Source organism: Strix aluco, chromosome 1 (genome assembly GCF_031877795.1).
Source record: "Strix aluco isolate bStrAlu1 chromosome 1, bStrAlu1.hap1, whole genome shotgun sequence".
NCBI classification, from domain to species: Eukaryota; Metazoa; Chordata; class Aves; order Strigiformes; family Strigidae; genus Strix; species Strix aluco.
The window spans coordinates 91,998,381-92,020,822 of NC_133931.1; the positions used below are offsets into that span (position 1 = coordinate 91,998,381).

Below are 22,442 nucleotides of genomic sequence, written 5' to 3' on the forward strand. Positions count from 1 at the left end.
TGGGCACCAGCCTGCTTGTGTGAGATGGTGAGTGACTGCTTTTGCATTGCTTGTTTTTTTCCTCTTTCTTTTATCTATTAAACTGCCTTTATCTCCACTCACATTTTTATGCCCTTTTGTTCCTCCTATCCTCTCCCCACCCCTTTGGGGATGGAGGGGAGTAAACGTGGCTGTGTGGGCGCTTGGCTGCTGGCTGGGGTCAACCCACAACACAGGCTTAGCTGCAGTTTGCCAAATGTGGTAATATAAAGGGAAGTATTTTAAAACAGCAAATATGCGGCGATCTTCTTTGTTTTATTTTTCTTACGTGGTATTATTAGGTTTTATCTGTTTTATGATTGTCATGATTTGAACTCAGCCAGCAGCCAAACACCATGCAGCCACTCACCCACACTTCCTCTGCCCAGGAATAAGTTGGATGGATAAAGGGAGACTCATAGGTTGAGATAAAAAACAGTTTAGTAATTTTGATAAAATAAAACCATAACAATAATAGAAAGTACAAATGGGTAATGCACAATGCAATTGCTCACCACCCACTGACTGATACCCAGCCTGTTCCCAGCTAGCGATCCTGAAAAAAACAAGATCCCACAGTTGCAATCCCAGAAGCAAGAAAGAACACCCATCCTTCCCGGCCGCCTCTCCTTTATATACTGAGCATGATGTTACATGATATGGAATATTCCATTGGCTAATCTGGGTTTGGTGCTCTGGCTGTGCCCCCTCCCAGCTTCTTGTACACCTATGCATGGACAGGACATGGGGAGTTGGAGAGACCTTGATCTCTTAGCAACAACTGTAAACATCATTGTGTATTATCAGCATTCTTCTCACACCAAATCCCGTACTGAATTCAAAATATAGCACCTAGCTACTAAGAGGAAAAATTAACTCTATCCCAACTGAAACCAGGAAAATAATATAGCATGAAATAGTGAGCTGAGTGTTTTTCTATGCCAAAACCCACTTCTAAGACCTTGAATCAATAAATTTGTCCTTACTGATTTTCAGTGATAAGAATTATCTAAGTGTATTTGTGCAGTTTACTCAGTTTGCTTCTGCATAACAAAGCTCATTTTATATCTGTACAAGAGTGAGTGGAGTACTGCAATACATGTAGGTTTTAGTGAATGTTAGTAACTCTAAAGTTTGCAAACCTGCAGTCCTGATTGTTGAGATTCATGATGGCGACAGAGATAATGGAGCTGTACCGTAAAATTAAATTGTGTCTAATTCTGGTCTCTTCTGTCTATACAATTTTCTGCACTTACACAGTATGCATTTATAAGCTATTAAAATATCAGTGAGCTGATATCAGGGGAGTTATTTTCACCCATGCCTGAGAACAGAATTCAGCCCCAAGTCTCCAGCTGAGTTGCTCAGACACCTGTGCATACAAGGAAGAAAGAAGGGCCATCATGAAGTCCCATTTTACAAATGAACCCACACTGTTGTGTGTCTCCATGTAGCACAAAGGCTGACAAAGGAAGAATATATTTATGAGTACATCTTGTAGCTGATTTCCAAATACAGGGGGAAAAAATAAACCCCATCTTAACTACATAGTAAACTGCAGCTCTGTGAATGAAGACATGTAGTTGCAGGCTTTCCCCACTCTCAAGTGAGAAAGTTTGCTGGCGGGATCAAAGCTTTGAAGTCACCCCACAAGCATTTGATGGTGTTCCAGCTCCTGTTTACCTCCTGTGGCTCAGTGGTAAAGTTTACTTTGTACAAGATGGAGGCTTAGGAAAAGGGTCAAATGGTACTTTTCACCACCAGCAGCAGTGGTTGTATGTGTTGCTGTAGCACAGGGACACTGTTCCACTGGTCGAAAAATAGGTAGTTGTGTGGGAAACATTGTGTCATGATTTCCCAAACACTCTTAATGTCCCTTCATCAGCATTTTGTGTTTAGATATCTGCCTTCATCTGGAACAGTGTGAGACACTTCTGTGAGTTAATAGATTTCACATGCGTGTCCCAGGTCAAATATGAAAGCTACTTGGCATCATGTTCTGTCAAGGCATTCTTGTTTGCATCTAAAAGCATGCAAGACCAAAATAGCAGGGACTACTTTGAGTATTCTGCATGAAATAATGGTTCATGGAAGTGTATTGCTTTAAAATCAGCTTTTCTCTAATATCTTATTCTGTGTAGTAAAAGTATTTTGTTTTATGAAGGTTGTTGGTAAGTGATACTGGTCACAAGTTCTGCATTAGATTATACATAAATGTTTACCATCAGCTGGGATACAAGCATCTGTTATTCACAAGGTGATGTATCTAGGTTACAGGCAGGCCAGAAATGAAGAGTCTGTTAAATGTTATCCAGGATAATATGAGAGTCACAATGTTATCAACGGTAAAAATCAGTGCAACAGAGAGAAAACAGAACTGGGGAGAGATGTAGAGAGCTTTATTTTCAGGACAGTTCAGTAGTCCTTTGTTACCTCAGGCATGTAGGTAGGGAATTTGAATTGCAGAATGATGAAATTATATATTATATGAATTCCATGGCAGGATGGGGAAAACATACCATCTGCACATCCACATTATTCCGTGGCCTGAAGAAGAGCCTTTTTCCATGGGAACAAATTCTCTTTTCACAACTCCTCTGGATCTGGCTCAGTTTATACTGGCTGAAAATTTGACCCTGTGTTTTCAAATTATGCACCTGCCAGTTCCTCACAGGGCTTGGCAGGTTGGGAAGGGTATTTCCAAATTTTATTCTGTTTTCAAAACTCAGTCACTAACAGTATATGCACAATATTGGCTATCACTTGCACTCCACTTCTGGACCACAATACATCTGATTTCACTAGCTGGAAGGTCTGGCAAGAACAACCTCAAACTAACTTTTTAACATATTAGGCTACCAAGCAACTGCATAATTTGACTAGCTGTGGAAATCATACCACAAGGATTGTCACAGGAATGAGGAAGAATAATTACTTTTAACATCCAGTCTGATGGCCAAAAACAATACCTTTCTCCTCAGAACTGTGAAAATTATATAATGCTCTACAGGGCTGAGCAGCCCTGAAGGGCGTCTCAGGTTTCCAAGTCCATAATTTGTTGAAGTAGCTCAGTAGATAACAATACCCACAGTGTTTTTGGTAGTGTGATTAGTGTAGTAATAAGTTCTTGGTCATGAGAACATCTACAATAATTACATTTTATGACCAGGGAGGCACTCCCAAATACTATGTCTTGTGCAAAGAATAAATTGACTAATAAGTGTTTGCATGACTTGGCCAGTAGCATATGTCAAAGTTGAAAGATGCTTGGATGTAACTGCTCTAATTTACAGTCAGGATGATTTAGGACAGAGAGGAGTTAAAACTCCAGGGATATGGAAGCACTGAAGCAACAGAGGTTTGGAAACTCTTTGTCTAGAAGCTTCTAAAAACAGATTCAACAAACACCTATCAACTGTAATCTAGACACCTTTGATCCTGCCTTAGGGCAGCAGATGCACTAGGCAATCTCAAGGCTCCTTCCAGCCATACATTTCTGTCATTTCCAATCAAAGCTAATTAATGGCTACATGGAGTTGCAAAAGAACAACAGAGATTTGCTCAATGTATCTGTTCACAGTTATTACAAGATCTGTTGGTGGGAATAGATTTTTCATTCCTTTTTCATACACGTTACTCTTGGAAACTTCATTTGCCATATGGACAATAGATTTTATCATCAGCTTCATCTACACTAAAACCATCACCCATCCATTGTATTTCCCATGGTTGGGCACCAGAGCTCCAGAGGAAGGATTCTGCACACCATGTAGATTGTGGGCAATGGTTGAATGCAGATTTTGCAGTAAGTCTCTCCCATTTCTTCAGGTACAAAATATTTACGAGCAGTCCTTTGTTCTTTACAACTCAGCTCCAGGAACAATGTGAAAATGAACACTGATCTGTGTTGAATGTGTTGTGTTCTCCAAAACGTTTAGGAATTCCTCACCAAATTTCATTTAAATTAGCACTGTATAAATTCTTGCAGTAATCCCCAATTCCCTGAAGATATACCTTGTCCTATGATATTACTTAAGCCTCTATAAGTGATGAAACAACAAATATTTGTGATGTGAGTTTATGGCTCACCAAGGTCCTCAGTAACATCATAAAAACCTTGAGGATTCTAAGGAGAAATGCTTAAGTGATAAAAGATGATGAATTTCCTTTTCACAAGTGCATAAACATGCCTAACTCCTACTTCTGTCACTTGAAGTTCCCCAAAGTCCACCAGAATTATGGTAGGCAAGTTTCACTTTGAATTTGTGCTCTGAGTTTTCATCATCTTCTGGGCTGCAGAATGACAGGTTTGGAGGATTATCAGGGCCTCAGCAATGAAATAATAAGAACTGATGCCCAGAGAGGCCGCTGCAATATCATCTATTGACTGTTGCCTAGATTGAAATGCCAAAATCCTGATGTTTCATCTCAGCAGGATTTTCATTCATGCATACATTTCATTGCTAAAAAAAATGTAATCAGTCACGACCTTTGTAGGAATGAACTTCAAAATGCAAATCAATATCTTTTGCACTTTCAAAAACCCCAAACAACAGCTCTATTGCATGAAAATATCTATTATCTTTTTCAGTGGTTAATCGATATAGAAAATCAGCCCTTTTTTAAAAATGCAAAGGAAGTTTCTACTATCTCCATCACTGCATCCCAAAATGCTGGCTGACGAGAAGGGCCATGTATTGAGATGGATGGAAGTTTAACTACTTGAGGTAGAGCTAGGAGAGGAATGTTTGTGGACATTCTGTATCTCTCAGCTTTAAAAAATGCTGCCTTTGTTAATTAGGTAAAAAGACCTGGCTTATAAACGATTTAAGTTGCCACAAAGAAATGATATCTTGAGATATTGGTAAATGAGATCAGTCACAAAACCTGGATCATCTGGCATTATCAAATAGGTTCATCATGCAGAAATATTTATCTGTCTAGCCATAACCACCTACTCTGTGGAAGCCAGTTAAGTAGACACATGCAGACATCCTTGCTTACAAATGTAATCTTCTGTTGTTAGTCATGGCTCTTGAGCAGGTGAGAAAGGGTGTGAGCAGAGAAGGTACAACAGGCAGAACTGGATGCATTGCTAGAACTTTTTTAGGATGTCGATAAGGTAAGTGAATCAAAGATGAAGAATTTTTAGATGCTGTTTTGTGTCATGTCTAAATCTCCCTGGAGAGTAAAGGGGTCTATTGCAATCATGGAAAGACTTCTGGTGGAGAAAGAAGTTCAGGTGGAAGAAAACAGTGCTGGGCTTACCTTCTCCCCAGCAAGCTGAATGAGCAATATGAGGTGGCTCAAGTCTCTGCAAAGTTGACACTCATCAATTCCTGCACTCTGTTGACAATAAATTCAGTGTTGGAGAGTCAGCAGACAGCAGTGAAATTTAGAAGGTGATACTTTTCACTAGGTCCTTGACTCATACAGCCTGAAAATCACAGGAATTAATATCAGACTTTGCTCATGTGGTGCTTCCCAAATGGGTTGAGACCATCAGCAACATCTGAAATCTCTCCCACTTCTTCATCAACTTCAAGAGGCATGTTTCTGTCTTGCTAAAGTCGCTGTGGATCACCACAGATGCTTTATCACTCTAATTGCTCTGATATGATGTGTAAAGTTTGTTATTTTTTTGTGACACTTACATAGCAGGTGTCTAGCAAATAGGGTGGGCCCTCTTGGTCCTTGGCCCAGTGAAAATGACAGGAGTCCTTGTTTTGTTCTTGATCTTCAGCAACCCTACTTATCCAATGGTACCTTTACTCACAGGCAACCTCAGACACATCAGGTACTCTGTAATTACCACCTGAGCAGTCTCAAAGTGGTAGCAGAATGTGCAGTTTGTCAGATGAAAGGGACAAGAAGAACCTTTACTGTCAAGCTTGAGATCAGCCTCTGGTTCCACAAGAAGAATCTGCTTCCCTGCTGCATCCTGAGTACGTTTTTGCTTGTGTTCTGCTAATTGACATCAGAGTGGATCTCTTGTTCCTCATTTTGGCCTTCCTATGCTTACCTCATCCATGTATCAGAACTCTTTGTGATTTACAAATCATATGGAGAAGTCTTCATTCCCTTGGTCCTGGCCCCAAGGCCATCAGAAACAGTAATAGAAATGTACCTAGCAAGTGAAAAAAAAGTTTGAGACTTTCAGCCAAAATGACTGCAAACAGGTAAACGGTGCTGAACAAAACTTGTTCCTAAGGGTGTGGCACTATTTATAGTCTTACCTAAATGTGGGGAACTTTAGGGTTAAGAAAGCAGCTCTGTCTGTAATCCAGTCCTCTGTGCCTCAAAGCAGCTTTATCATGACAAGCATCTGACCACCAACTAAAAGGGCTGTCTTTGAAATCTGAGTTCTCTTCAGTGTAGTCTATCTGAAACAAAATCTGTCACTTCTTTTGTACTTGCAGTGCTTTTACATCCTAATCTACCTTTCAACACAAGGCATCTCAGCAACTACTTCTCTAACCTTCCAAAAAAATCCTGTTATTTATCCTTTCCTATTAGGAGGCTTATCCTTGGAAAGGAATAAAGAGTCTCCTGATTCTGAGACTACCATGACCATCTTCAATCTCTTAATTTTCCTCTGGCCAGCAACAAACCTTTCCATTATTCCAAGAGCAGGAAGGGAGTCACAGGGCTGACAGAGGTGTTGTGAGTCCTAGTCCAGCTTCATGTCCAAAGGCAGGATGAGCTATAGTTTTGCCTTTCCCAGCAGAGGTTTGTGTAGTGAGTCTCTTCAGAACCTATAACTCAGGACATCTTTCAATCTACCTGAACAAAAACTCCTGTGTTTCTCAGACATTCCTATTAGAGACCTATGCCTGTCTAAGCCACTCTCTAAACTTCATTATACTAACCTAGAAGATCAGAAAATATCAAAGGAAGCGACTAGAAGAGCAGCAGAAAATGTTCCTTTCATTAGCTATAATTTGACCACTGGCAGAAAACGATCCATGTGAAACAAACCTCCACCAAATGGAGCAATGGAGCAACAGTTAATCTTCAGGGTAACTCAAAATGTAATATGAACAGAAGTACCTAAAGAAATAGAGAAATAACAGACTACAACAAAGAAACCTGTTCATTTAGGACAGTTAAGACGAGCTCAAAAGTATCAAAACTAAACAGGGCTAGGAGTGTAGTGGTTCACTCTGCTGGCATATTAGATAACCTGAACTTTGTCTTGACAGATTCATACACAGAAGAAGGGGACTTGTGGCTCTAGCACACACCCCTGTGCCTAAAGGACACCATTTATTGTGCTCCAGGATTGTAATTTTTTCATTCACTGTATTAATTTGGATTCAAAATTGCCAGTACTCCTGAAAGAGGAATATGTAGTTGTGTCTTACTGCTTGAAAACCATCTCCCTGCTTCTGTTCTGGAAGATGACTGAATGCTACTCTGACTTAGAGCTGTTGCATCTTGCTGCTTCTACTTGCTCTTATATTCCTAGCTCTCTTATATTCCACATTTTTCCTCCAACTGTGCTATGCCTAGTGCCAAAAATAAGAATGCAGAGAACAGCTCACCACTGCAAGAAAGGGAACAGCATCTGCCTGGTTCTGCTCTGCAGTTTCCTTTAGGCAACAGCATGAGGAAAAGGCTCAGGGCCTGGGTTTTGAAGCGACTGTGTGGAGAGCAGCCACTTCCTCAGCAGAAACCAGCAAAGCAGAACAGACACTTCTTCGGGAAGTTTTCTTGCCCCAGCATTGAGCAAGTAAAAACAGACTCCATGGCTTTCTTCTCTTCATCCTAAGTCTGTGCAGGTCTAGCCCTCTTGTCCTCAGGGCTTGAATGAGCAAGACGTTTTTAATTTCTATTTCCTCCAAGAAAAAGATATGAGAAAATTCAAACCAGAGAAGAAATAAACTCATGAGTATCTTCTGACTGATATGAAACTGCCTTCAGAGCTTCCTAAATACCAGAGAAACCTAGTATCTGATTGGGTTGATACGTAAGTATATGTTAGTAGCAATAACTAAGTACTTCTTACAAAACAGTGTTATAAGTGTCTGTGCTTGCATACACTCATGCAAATACTTGCCCACCCACACACTATATCAACCTAAATGTGAAGGAAGAATTTTTTTCAGGAAAATAACTCCAGAAACATAATACTTCTTATAATTATGTTGCTCTGTCCCTTGCTGCCTATGCCTTGTTTAAGCAATATAAGGCAAGGACCAGATTTCCTCAGAGACACTGATAAAGATGAGGAGTAATGAGAAGTACTGGGATAAGCTTAGCTGACACATCACTGTCTTGTGGAAAGCCTGTCTGAAAAAACTCATCCAGGTTTCGTGTAAATACATCTGCAGAATGCAAGGTTTTGAAAGAAGACTATATGGACAGGGATAGCTTCTCTATGTTTTGCTCCTTGTGCCATAGATGTCTTCCCCACTTACAGTAGAAATCTCAGGAATCCCCAGGAGAGGAACAGGGCATATTTCCACCAGGAATACCTAAGGAAATGCAGATGACGCATGGGGAGCTCCCAAGTGCAGTGTCTCTGCAGGAAGCATAGCATCCCAGTGTACCAGAGTTAGCCTGCATGTGTTGTGTGGCTGATACGGATGCACACAATCTGTGCCGCATCAGTACAACAACTGCAGAGTGCTCAGCTGCAGCGTAGCCAATGTACACACCTGGCACAGTTGTCTGTGTGTGCCTGCTCTTCCAGGTTGTCATGAAAATGAAAGCAAGCTACTGTTTGTCCAAACTGTTGGATATTCAACAAACGCTGGAACAAATGGCTGCATTTATCTTCTTCATTAAGGACAAAATTTCCGCTTGAGGAAGAAAACAGGTCGGGAAATCTCCCTAGAAGGGATCTTTAAGGGAGAAGTCTTCAGAGGCTCAGAACTGGAGCAGGCAAAGGGAACTGCCCTACCTCCACTCTGGAGCCACTGCCTTATGTCACAATTGGCCAAGTTTTATATTTTATATTTTTCTTTTCTCTGCTACTATGCCACCTGCAGAGCTTTTAATATTTGATTTCTATTACAAAATCATATGTTTTTGCATTTGATGGTGTCACTTCTGACAGCAACACACATCAAAGTTTAGAGAATTTATCTGTTTACAGGTAAAACCCCTGAAATCTCCTTTGTTTCTAGGAGTTTGCTTTCATTTTTATAACCAGATAGACTTTTTTTACATCTAGGTATGCATTTAAAATTGTGACTTCTTTCTGAACTCCTAGAGATAAGGAAAAATTCAAGATTCCATAGAAGGTCCCCTAATTAGACTAACTGATTGCAACAGACAGAAATGTGACTCATCATGAATGAAAATTATGCTGCCACTGGGAGTGGCAATGGGTTTATATCCCATTGCTCCAGAAGCCCTGTCATCAAGCTCAACAGTCAAGTTGACACCATCAGTCCTGAGGAGAAGGTAAATATCTCCCTGACTTTTAATTCTAACCTCTACATTACAAATAACATAACTATGAAATGTCTAAAGTTTGATATGTGCATTAGTGATGTGCGTATCTGCTTAGCACATATATACTGTATATAGCATACTTTGAAGAAGTGAGAATATTTTCAAGATGCTGTGCAGTGTTTTGGATTACATTAAAATGTATGGGCTGTGTGATGAACCTGTGCTTGACTTGTACAATGGCTTTACCAGGTGTGTTTCTAAAGATTAAAACTAAACCTTTTCCTACCTCTTCTGCATGTCCCAGATTGGTAATTTATGAGAGTATAATCTTTCTATACCATTTCATCTTTTAAATATTTATAGAGATAATTTAATTCTTCTTGTGTAATGGGGGAAAGGAATCTTCCACATCCATGGAGAAAGTTATTCAGACTCAGTAAGAATCAAAACAAAAGTGACTTAGAATGGTGGAAACTCTAAAATACTGACTTTCTAAAGGATCAGATGCCTCTACATCACTTTACTGGATGAAAACACTGTGAAAAGGCTTTCATAAAAAAGGAATTCAGTGCTAGGTGTAAGATGTGAAGAGTTTTGCAGGACATTCAAGATCACCTGCTAGTAATAATTGTGATCATAACTGATGTATATCTGGGAAAAGTGTTAAAGCTGTAGATAAAATAAAAAATATGGCAGAAAAAAAATTCCACTAATACACAGTGTGCCTTTGTTGAAAATCTTGCTAAGTGAGCCTATCTGTAGTTCAATTTTCTGTCAGGTGTTTGTTCACCAACCAGCTGTAGAAGGACACAGTATGTGAGGCATAGCTGATTAATACACACAAAGTTTTTAGAGACACAGAGAGTGAGGTATGATCAAGAGGTGTAATTAATAAGTGCTATGCCTAGAGGACTCAAAGCAAGAAAGATTGGGACATAAAGTGAGCTGGGACTGTGGTTAGGATAAAGTTAAGGCCAAGTGACAAAGCCATAGCTATTGCTTGAGCTGGAGAGCAGCTGAACTCAGAATACTGTTTCCGAAAATGTTTCTCACCTGCCATGCAGGGTGCTGGTTTTCAGATGCAGTGTGAAATCCCAGACGTGGAGAATCAGAAATCTTCTGTGAAGTGCTGAACAATTCAGCCATGCTACTGCAGGAAACATTACCATGCTCTACCAAGGCATCTAAGCTTAGCAGGCATAGGGATGAGAAGCCTAAATCTTTGTTTCCTTTGTTGCAGGCAATAGCAGTGCCACAATGTGCTCGCTCAGTGCAGCCAATGCCAAGTTCTGTCTTGACTTTTTCAGAGAGTTGAGCAAAAGAAACAGAAATGAAAATATTTTCTTTTCCCCACTAAGTCTCTCAGCTGCCTTTGGGATGGTTGTCCTCGGAGCCAGGGGCAACACACTCAAACAGATTGAGAAGGTGGGTTTCCTTTGCTCTGAAAAGGGGATGGTGGCAAGATATGAGCTGAGAGCCTGATCGTACCATCTGATATAGTTCCTAAGCATCCAAAGGAGTGATGCAAACAAAGGGCCCTTTAAAAATACCCTGTCTTTTGCTATTCCTAGTACCAAACTTTTTCAGACTAAACACTGTTACAGTAATTGATTACTCAATGAATACATCAGTGCTAAAGTGTTTTGGAGGTATCCCTCCACACTCCAGGGCTCAGAAGTGGTGATTCCCTTTGATATGGTCTTCTGCCTTCTCTGGATACCCAAAGTCTTCTTTCTTAAGAGGAAAGATTTCAAAGATTTCATGAGCTCTCACAAAAACTTGTTCACTTGAAAGTATCTCATGATAAAGGACAAACAGGACTTTCCCCATTGTCTGTGTCTGCTTGCTTTTTGGGATAGGCTTGCAACACTGCTTTAGTTTTAAGGTACTGTCACTCAGCTGCATTCACCCAACATTTACATTGCAGGTATTTCATTTCAGTGAAGTTTTGAACAGCACAAGTCAGGGAAACAGACACCTTTCTGAGAAGGTAAGACACAGTTGCAGCTCTGAGATGAAGCAACAGGTGCCGGTTTGTCAGCCCTTCTTGCAAATGATCACTTAATCAGAAAGCATGGCAGGGCTGAGCAACCTCTCTGTCTAGATTTGCAGACCTGCTTATTACTGTTCTTTTATTAGCTATTTAAGGGGCCTTGTGAGATCACACATTTCAACAACTAAGCCTTCTCATTACAGGTTTCTAACCAAAACAGCAGTACTAGTCTAAAATGTGATAAGTGCTTAAATTGCCACCTGCAAAGGCTTGTCTACAGGGCATACCGAAGCCACCTTGGAGCTTGCTCCTCCCGGGCTTTAAGCCAGCAGACTTTAAGCCAGCAGACTTTTTGCTCAGTGTGCACAGAGCCATCACTGTTGGATACAACGTGATTTGGAGGTGGAGTAGTGTGGGCCTGAAGGGGAATAAATTTGTCATTCTGTATGTCTGGTACAGGGGGGAGTTGGAGGTGGTGTCGTGATGCATTTATTCCAATGCCTGTATCAACTGGGTGGATTCAGGCTTCTCATACAGAGAGAGGCTGCAATTCACCCTCAGGGCCAGCTTTGCATAGGAAAGCTCAAGCCTAACATGAAACTTCTGTTTTCCTGTCTGAAGTGTGAAGAAGCTGGAGGAGTCCATTCCCAGTTCCAGGAGCTGTTGGCTGCAGTCAGTGAACCCAGACCAGGCTGCTCTCTCACCATTGCCAACAGGCTCTTTGGAGAAATTACTTATCCATTCTTTCAGGTAAGTGGTTGTGGTGTCCCTCTCAACAGCTTCTGGGAGTTATGAGCTCAGCAGAATTTCTTCAATCATAAAGTACAAAGGAAAATGAAACACAATGGCGTTGTCAGGGTGTGCTGCCAAATGCCTGCACTCCACAGGTCTTGCAGTCAGGAAGCCTTTCCATCTCAGCTGCCCAGTTGTTAGACGTGGGAATCAGCAGAGCACTGGGAAGCTGTGACTTAAAAGCTTTTATATAAAGAAACAGATCTACAGTAACAGCTCTCCCTGGGCATTCCAGAAAAATGTGAGAGCATTAATCTCCGTCAATATATCCTTGCCACACACACCCAGTGTCTAACAGAGCTGGAGCTTGCTGTGTCATTTCTATGCAAGGAACAAAGCTCTGTGACTAGCAGAAAACTTTTTCTTTCCCAGTATCTTCTCAGTTTCTAATAAAATGATTGTACTCACTCTTCCACCTTTCCTTCAGAGTCTATGCAAAATGGGACTCTCTGATTCCTGCTGCCTTTTCAAACAAGGCTTAGAAGAAAGTAACATCTTTCAAATTTTTGTCAATTAGTTTAATTTAAGTGGAATTGACCATCTCAGAACATTCCTGTGGAACACTGACAGCCCAGGCAATGCAAGTGCATACAAATAATTTCCTCAGGAAACTAGACTTTAGGTGTTTATAAAAGTATCTTATCTCCGTATTTTATCTCTGTAACCACCCTTCTCCTTTCAAGTCAAGATCTCACCTTGCTTCCAAAACTTTGCACTCTAGGTAAAAAGAGGTTTTCAGAGACAGAAAAAGGTGACCACCAACCTGGAAAAGTTTTATGCTTAATACAAGTTATAAGTTTCACAGTGTATATATCTACACAGAGTAATATGCACATGTGCACACACACACACTGGGGGAAGACATGCGGCATAACAATGATATATAAGCTTAAAGAAAGGTACCATGTTTTGATCTTAGATATTTTTTACTGTGCTGAGACATTTCTGCTGCTCAGTACGGCTTGAAAATACAAAAAAATATATTTGCAAATATGTTTTTTCTAAATAATCTCTCTCTAAAAACTGAATGCTTGAGTTATTTCAATGAATTTCTTATATATGCCTTTTTTACTCATTCCTTTCTTGCTGATCTACTACATGGAATTATCTTGAAGTCATGAAATTATCTCTTATAACAATCATCATGTTGTGATAAACTTCTGTTATTTGTACTTTCCAGCAATACTTGGATTCCACAAAGAAATTCTATCGAGCAGAGCTGGAACCAGTCAACTTTAAATACCCTGAAGAAGACGCCAGAGAGAAGATTAACCTTTGGGTGGAAAGTGAGACAAAAGGTAAAGAAGAAAATGTGCATATTGTTTGGTTTGCAATTGAATCAGTTAGGAATATCATGTCTGAATTTAAGTTTCCACCTTTTTTACCAAAGGTAGCACGATTTTTATATATTGAACACTTACTGCATTTTTTTGCTCAATAGGAAATAAATGTAGGGAAAGGCACAAAAATGCCTTGAGTTCCTGGCTTCAAAAGCTGTACATAAACTTTTTGTTATTTGTCTGACAGCATTATACTATGTTTTAGATTTACAGAAATAGTTATTAATTATTTCTGATTGCCCGAACCAAGCAGTAATTATTCTCAATTCATTATTTTTAAAGGTAAAATCAAAGACCTATTTGCTGCTGGGTTTATTGATCCCTCTACTGTACTTGTCCTGGTCAATGCTATATATTTTAAAGGAAAATGGGCAGTAGGATTTAAGAAAGAAGACACTAAGGAAACATATTTCCAACTGAACAAGGTACAGTATGGGCAGGAACTGGGGGATGGAAATCAGATGTCTGTCTCCTATAACAACAGATGGGAGCTTTCCTCTTTGTTATCCCAAGATAAAACACTAGTCTTCAGCTAGAACAATAGAAAGCTACATCTTCTCTCCAGTTTGATAACCAAATATGTAACTGTTTCTATCAATTCACATCAGAAGTGGGTCTTGTGCAGCTGAGATCCTTGTTGGTTCAGTCACTGAGCACATGTGCTGACTTTGTTGGGGATTACACAACTAAGGATGCTGTTTAAAAAATAGTCTGCTTTTCGGACTGCATTTGAGGATTCTGTTCCTCTGTGACTATTTACCAACAGAACAGTGTTTTGTTTTCAGGAAAAAATGAGCTAAAGACAAATTATCTCAGGACAATGTATACATTATTCATGAAGAATTTAGATTCATGGTTGCATCAGATGCATCAGTTTCCTCATCTGACATGCCAGAAAAAAGAAGGACATAATGAGGGAGTTGGGAGTAAAGTAATCTGGCACCAATAGAAATGGAAAAGTAGGTTTTAAGCTTCTAAAATGGATACCTTCATTGGAGTTACAGTTAAGAGAGAGGAACACATCAATGCTACAAGTACATTAAACCCATGACCAGCATAAACAATATTTCTGGACTGAACTCTAATCTCAATACTGAAACCAATTAAAACCATGGTGATAATTTCTGTATTTTCTGTTTAATATGTTTCATGTGTTCCAGAATGAGAGAAGGACAGTGCAGATGATGTTTCAAGAAGGCTATTTTAACATGGCCATCATAGAGGAACTGAAAATGAAAGTGATAGAGCTCCCATACTTTAATAATGAACTGAGCATGTTCATTCTTCTTCCTGAAGCTGTCTGTGAGGACTTTACTGGCCTAGAGCAGGTAATACTTCCTGTTCTCTCTAGTAGTGTATGTAAGGGGCTGCAAACAGAGCAATTCTTTAACATTGCTCCAGTGTGGTCAGAAGACAAGCAGGAAAAACTGACCCTTCTTATCTTTTCCTTCTGTTCATTATGGTGTCAATCATTATTATCAATACTGCCTTACAGATTGAATGCACCCTCACGTATGAAAAACTAGCAGGATGGACCAGCTCAGCTAGGATGCAACAGCTGAGAGTGAAGGTGTACCTGCCTCAGTTCAAGATGGAGGAAAGTTACGTTCTCAACAAAACTCTCGAGGATATGGGAGTGATGAATGTTTTTGACTGGGGAAAAGCTGATTTGTCAGGAATCTCCAGGAAAGATGGTTTGGTTGTGTCCAAGGCCATCCAGAAGTCATCCGTGGAAGTCAATGAAGAGGGGACTGAAGCAGTTGGTGCCATGGGGCTTGTTGCAGTGCCTCTGTGTCGCCCAATTTCTTATGAATTCAAAGCTGACCATCCATTCCTCTTCTTCATCAGATACAACCCAACCAACACTATTCTCTTCTTTGGAAGATATTCATCCCCTTAAGTGGAGTTTATTTTGGAAATTCGGTCTTTCTCTCCACTAACATCCCTACTGGCAAGCACTGAGGACAAAAAAGGATCACGTTTTCCACTAGGCTTTATCCTAAGAAGTTAATTTGCTGTAGAAAAGACTATCTGATAGGAGCTAAATTAGAGATAAAAATCTAAAAAACATTAACTATTTCCTTTCTAACATTAACTTCAGGCATGTTTTACTTTTAGGAAGCCTCACTAAAATGACATCTACCTTAAAATACACTATGTGGTATTTGTCAAAGAGCTGTAGGCCTCTAGAGACATTTGCATAGCAAATCTTATTCTGAGCCTTTCCTAATGTAGTATGTCTCCAATAAACCCATGATTTTAGAACCCTAAAGATGAGTGATACATTCTCTCACATGAAGGAGACAGGAGGATAGGGATCTGCATTAAAAGGATGAACTCAGGTACTCAGTCTCTTTTAGGTTTTCCTACCCAAACTCTGTATAGATCTCAAGGAAAATGCCACTTTGTATGGGAGTAGCAAAATATTCTTGTGGGACCCCTCATTTAAACATTGATTGGGGGTAATGGTTCAAGCTGGAACTCTGGGGATTTGTTCTCAGAGAGCAGAGAAAGCAGAAGACTTTTCTGGTGTAATTTTGATTGTTCTCAAGCAGGGCAGACCCATTTCTTATTTATTTATGTGCTAGAAAGTTCTCCAACTTCTTCACAAACTTCCACGTAACAAAAACAGGGTTTCAGAATAACGGAAGTCCTTTTCTGACAAGGTCTGATCTGTGATGGCTGTGAATTAGACACTTAATTCCCACATAAAAGTTTAAGCAGTGATCAGCCATTCTCACTTCTAAAAAAACAGCTCTTTTTGTGCCTCAGATACCATGAGTTTCTTGTTCCATCTGTTTTATTCCTCATTAGCATAAAACATTAATAAAAAAATCTATAGTAATGGTATTTAAGTGGGTAGCCTGTATTTGTTCCATTTATCTTAATAAAACCACTGCAAACTAAATATTAAATGTAGTAGTCTGCAGAATTAAGTAGACAGAGGAATAGTCTAATATAACATGTAAAAATAATGGTAATCCTTTCAAAAATGTGACAGTGAAGTCTACCTCTCACTTTTAAGTATTCATCATGCTAAGTTTAGACGCTGAACAACTTGACATTAGGATAGATAAACCCTGAACCTCACCTACTGCTTCTCTCTTGCATTTGATTTTACCAGAGAATTAAGAATGCAGTTTTAGGACATGGCTGAGCCACTCTAATACCATTGAGGAGGATGCTGCTGCTTCCCTTGTCTCCTTCCTTTTATGTGTTTCTGCTCCCTCCCTTATGTCACCGCTACTACTTGCCTGACTTGGTAGTGAACAATTCTCTGGGACGTAAATCAGGAGGAAATTTTTTGGTAAAGTTAATTTTCTTGCTGATGACCTAGTTCCCTAAACCACCTCCTGGATGTTGTGGAGTAGGTTGGTGGCAAGGCATAGCGAGGGATTACAGAGAAGAGAGCAGCCTGCCCAGTTTGGCATCAGGCAATGTCCAAAATCCACAGATACATGAAAAATACTTGCTTTTAAAGGAAAAATATTCCACCCCTTTGATGACTCACTCTCCTTTTCCTGTTGCTCGCTGATGGGAAGAAAGCAAATGCTGGGAGCATGCTAGTGCCATTTCAGAAATGCGGATTCAAAGGCCTCATCCAAATGCAAGGAAAAATTACAGTAAATTACAGTACTCAACACAAATTTAATAGCTAAATAAAGAAGATTCATGATAGTCTGTGGAGCTATCTCACATGGCTGCAATTTCAGTATGAAATACAGACTGAAATAGTAAAATTACCAGTAGAGGCACAGTTTTTATATCAATTAGCTGATAAGAGAAGAGAACAGAAAACACAGGCTGTGGGCTCTTCTGATGAATAGGGTATGCAATAAATAGCCATGTGTGTTGTTCAATGACTGCCGTTAGTATTTTGTGTATATCTGGTGTGTCTCAAATATAAAATACTTATGTTAAAAAGAATGAAATGAACAGTATTAGAATATATTAGCTTGTATAATCAGACCTATATATTTTCAGATAAAATGTAAAAAAAAAACAATTAATGGCATACGTGATAAAGGAAAGTGCTGTAAAATATTATCCAGAAGAGCGCGACTCTTAGAACAGGAAAAGGAATTCTGTGCGTAAGCAAGGAGAAGCTGTGGCTGAAACAAGGCTTGTCGGTTTACTACAGCAGAAGTAGTCACTTATGATCTTTGTATTATTTTTTTTAAACTTGCTCTATGGATATCTAGATAATTTCAAAACCAGGAACAAAATACAGTATAAATAAAAAAAATATCTATTTTCTCTTCACATAATCTTTTTTCTAATTGCCTTTTTAATTTGTAAAACATCTAAAAAATGTGGTGAAAACAACCAGGAGTTGAAAAGTAGCCTCTGGCTGCTAGTGTAGTGGAACCAGCTCCTAGTGTAGAGGGCAGTGCTCCAACAAAATCAGAGACATTTACTTAGAAATAAAAGGTAAACCCTCTACTCTGGCAGAAAGTGATTCTCCTGTGGGGAACTGTAGCTTGTAAATGTGCAATGCCAAACAACAGAGCTTGCAGAGCAGAGAAAAGCCAGAGACTGAATGGTGCCTGGAGCAGACACGATCCCAAAGGGGATACCACTGCCTTTTCCCCAGGGACAGGCTTGATGCTGAGTGTTGCAGCAGACTGTTGAACCATGCCATCATACCTCACAGCCTACAAATACGTATGCTGCCAAAAAGAAAAGCAAAAGAGATCAAATATTTGCATGAGCGTCCATGGAAACATAATGTACATTTGTCCCACACTAGACAGATCAGTGTCTTTCCACAGTCTGATTACTGAGTAACTCTCAATTTGCACTGGACTCTAATCTCTCTGATGGTTGCAGTCCTCCTCAGTTTTCTCTGATATTTTGCTTTCCTTTAAACTGTTTCTTAGTACCTATGTATAACATTATTATTATTATATCCTCAGAAGATTTGCAATGGATGGACAAGAAGGGCAAAGGAAGATTTTTGGGTTGTCACTGAAAAAAACAAAGAGAGCAGTTTTGAGTAATACTTTTTTTTCCCCATATGAAGACTAGTACTTATTTCCTTCAAACTATAACCGGCAGAAGGTTTTATACCAGGAAGTCCTGTTATTTTATGATCCCATTAAAAAAGGCACTCAGACCCTGTGAGGTATCGCTTCAAATGCCGTTTGTTGGAGCTAATATTATAAAGAAAAAGAAGAAAGCAGAGGCTGCAGAGATGAGTTACTCAGCAGCTGTATGCACCAGGCAAAGAGCAGCACCTTTTGCCAGAGAGCACCATGTGCATGAAACTGTTGCAGTGAGTGAGATTTAGCTACCTGAAAAGTGGCACTTGGGCAAGCCTTTTCCTTCCCTTTGGTAAGCATGTGCAGCAGAAAAAACCTCACTGTTTTACTGATGTTTTATTATAACAAATTGAGTTATTGCTAGAGCCAACTAGCAGTCAAGGGGCATAGAGGACTGGTGGATGTGCTTGGCCTCCTTTTACCTTGGGTTGCTGTGCAAACACAATACATGTTGACACACCAGCCACTATGAGCTCTGAAAGGGAAAGGACACGTTAGGCATTAACTTTACCCTGGGCCTGGCACACTGACTCTCTGAGGGGTTTAATACAAGGTGCTGGTTGTCTTAAAAGTGCTAGCACCAATATCAACAACAGTCTGCCTCAGACTGTGTGTGCACCACACTGAGTTGATCATCTCCAGCACAGCGAGTACCATGACTGAATAAAAAACATCTGAAATCCTGTAAGTGGGACTTTTTTAGCCACATCTCAGTTCATTTAAGGTCATTGAGAAATGCCAGTATAGCCTCTGCTGAGTGTGATGCAGATGGAAGGGTCATCTAAAGTATAACCAAATATTACCCCCAAACACTGCCGTAGTTGCTGAGCAACCATAAGAAAATAAGTGTGAATATCTGAGCAGAGAAATGATGGAAAGAGCTGTTTTTTCTGCTGCTTAATATCTCCTCAATTATGCCAACATGGGGTAATAGGGGCAAACACCATGAACTGGTTTAGGCACAAAGGGCAGCAGAGTCCTTGCTGACCTCTTTCTTGGGACAAACATGGATATGGAGCAGATTTTAACCTGTTTGTTTTGCTTTACAGTACTACACTCTTAGCTTTTGAATTTCAGGAGAAACATCTGATTTCCCCAGGTCCAATGCCCTATCTAGGAAAAGTTACAAAAGAGCACTTCTCTGCTGATGACTGCATATGGTAGCCCGTTCTGATAAAAATTTTCAGCTACTCACAAGCTGTTTCTGCAACCCCTTTTGCACTAACATTCAGTGTAGGAAAAAATACAAAAAAACACCAAACCCAAGGGTGTGTAGTGACAGACTACTCTCTGGAGAAGTTGTACTGCCCTGTCCATGACTACTGTCAGAACCAAACTTTCTCTTCCATGAGCTCATTTACTTTGGGTGTTTTAAACTATCTTGCCTGCCTTGTAGTTTTTCAGATTAGAGTAGCTAGCATAATTCAGAAACTGAGCAGTTATCAGACATACAACCAGATTGTGAACTGTTGTGGTGATCATGCTGCTGCAAAGGTATGAAATGTAGAGTATACAAAGAAAGCAAATATATTGTCTGGGACAACACACCAGAAATACCTACATGCCCTCTTCTAGAGAAGCTGGTGCAACAAAATGTTTGTTGAGAAAATCTTGGACATTAGGCAAAGAGCTGCCTGGTTATGTCCTTCAGGTGCATGCTACACAGGACAAACACATTGAACCAGAGAATACAAAGGAGTGTGAGTGCCCAGGAAAGCTCTCCGTGGAAGTTCCAAAGGCATGTTCAGGCAACTGCTGACTGCTCTAATGTGAATATGTGAAAATGGGAGAATAAGAGAAGACACACTACAGCTCTTTCCACATAAAACCTGTGCCCTCAGGCAGTAACGGTTTGGTAGGATAAAGTAAAAACTACAGCAGCCCGGCTTACAGAATAAGGAACATTGAACAAGGTGAGAGGAAAGCTGCTTATTGTCCTCAGTTTTTCCCATCCTCATCACTGCTATAACATCCTCAGATGAAAAGCTCCTTTTGAGTTGGGAAAGTGAAAGCCACTCCAATTATCAGGCTCTGCATGTACATGACTGCATTTCAGCAAAACAAAACACACTCTTAAGGGTAAAGTAACTCCCTTTCTGTTTCACAGAAAGCGTACCTACTGCTGTATGCTCTGTGAGTTAATATGTACAAATTTGGGATTTCTATTATCCACCTCTATGGCCTTTACAGATGCCAGATTTGTTTCTTTACTGCTCATCAAGTCTATTATTCAATAAAGAGTAATAGCTTTTTACAACTGAATTATATTCAATATTGTGCATTATGATTGTCTAACAGACCATGAATGTTCCTGCAGACAGATTCTGTAGTTTATTCACCTGCCATAGTAAAAAGGTAGGTATGGAAGATCTATGAGAATGGTCTGTGCACATACCATGAGCCTTGTTGCCATGACCTGTGGAGAATGAAATTTAAAAGCTGATCCTCAATCATCCTTTAGGTCTTACTGACTGTTTAAAATACACTTCTGAATATCTGAATACTCTGGGGTCTGACTTACAGCCCAACAAATATGTAATTCCTGACTATTCCTCAAATCTCTTCCTCTGCCATGCCCACCCTCAGACCTCAACACTGCTGCTCTGAATGTTTTAATCAAAATGAAGTTTTATCTGGGTTTGTTCTTACACGGAAAAAAATTATTTTAAAACTCTTTGAATAGAATGACCATCCTGCAGCTGGCTCTGCTTAGAATTGCATTATTTTGGCAACATCAGGTGGTCACTGTCCATGAGGAACTTCCCTCTGTACCACTGCACGGATGCTGTAGTGAGTTATTGCACATATATTAGTCCTTCGGCAGTTAGCCCAGTATCCACTTCTCCCTTCAGGCTTGGTGGGAGTACTATGTTACTTTGCTTTCTGTACTTACAGTGCCTCATAGGTGAGAAGAGAAACAGCTAAGTTTTCAGGGCCTGATGCACTTTTTGCACTCCCTGATAATACAAGACCCTTTCCTCAGCTATACCTGTGGATGGTCACAAATGATGGACTGTGGTGGGAACTGTTTGATTGCTCCCAGATCACTGCACTATGACTAGGTCTTATTTTCCTGTAATATTTTGGGATCTTTAGCTTCACTTGACTGTGAGAATCACCTGATTTGATGTTACAGCTCGGTTTATTAAAAATGTATTATGTTTTGCAGGATATATTTGTAACACTGTTTTTCCTCAGTTTTTTGCATTTCTTTTTCATTTGGCTCTAGTTACCTAGTATAGCTCAATCCCATTAATGTGTAAATTCAAAAGAATTTTATGAAATATAGTTATAGACTTGAACTCAAATTTCTTTGGTACAACCTTACAAGTTACAGTAAAAGCTTAAATAATTATTTTTTTTAATTGGGTTTTACTTCAATAAGTAAAGGTTGACTTGCTGCAGATAGAGTACCAGTCTAACATTGGTCTACTCAATGTTTCAAAGTGCAATGAATGAAAAGGTCATGACGAAAGGTAGTGGTTCAAAAGATGACTCCTTGAAGGCTAACAGTGGGAGTGTCTCAAATGGTACAATATATATCACCAAGACCTCAGAGAATCTGTTTAGATTCAACTGGCAAGCTTGTTTATTACGTGCCTCTGAAGGTTGTGGGGTAAGTATTTCTCCAAGTAAAATATAATTTCTAGTTTGTATTCTTTAATATGGAAAAAAAAAGTGATATTATGTTTAAGAACTTTAAGGTAAGTATAAGACAAATATGTAAAAAGATAGCATATACAGAATGCTTTACCTTGCTTTATCAATTTATCTTATACTGTCTGACTGTCAAATACTTTGAAGTGTGCAAAATATGAGTTTGTACACCACAGCTTTGAGCAGAAATACCTCTTT

At 39.7% G+C, this 22,442-nt stretch overlaps 1 protein-coding gene across 1 annotated transcript; it reads left to right on the forward strand.

Annotated features, from left to right (window-relative positions):
- Nucleotides 1-10,677: 10,677 nt before the first annotated feature.
- LOC141924463 (serpin B11-like) lies at nt 10,678-15,445 on the forward strand. The gene is made up of 7 exons (XM_074826963.1): nt 10,678-10,845; nt 11,348-11,410; nt 12,035-12,163; nt 13,386-13,503; nt 13,828-13,970; nt 14,706-14,873; nt 15,041-15,445. The coding sequence occupies exons 1-7, from the start codon at nt 10,678-10,680 to the stop codon at nt 15,443-15,445; spliced, it is 1,194 nt and encodes a 397-aa protein (XP_074683064.1).
- The last annotated feature ends 6,997 nt before the right edge of the window (nt 15,446-22,442 follow it).

Bases quoted from the DNA above. Each gene is read 5' to 3' on its own strand.
- LOC141924463 (XM_074826963.1), top strand. From the start codon at position 10,678: ATGTGCTCGCTCAGTGCAGCCAATGCCAAGTTCTGTCTTGACTTTTTC. The intron at 13,504-13,827 runs GTAAAGAAGAAA...TTATTTTTAAAG, and splicing joins GGTGGAAAGTGAGACAAAAG to GTAAAATCAAAGACCTATTT. The intron at 14,874-15,040 runs GTAATACTTCCT...ACTGCCTTACAG, and splicing joins ACTTTACTGGCCTAGAGCAG to ATTGAATGCACCCTCACGTA.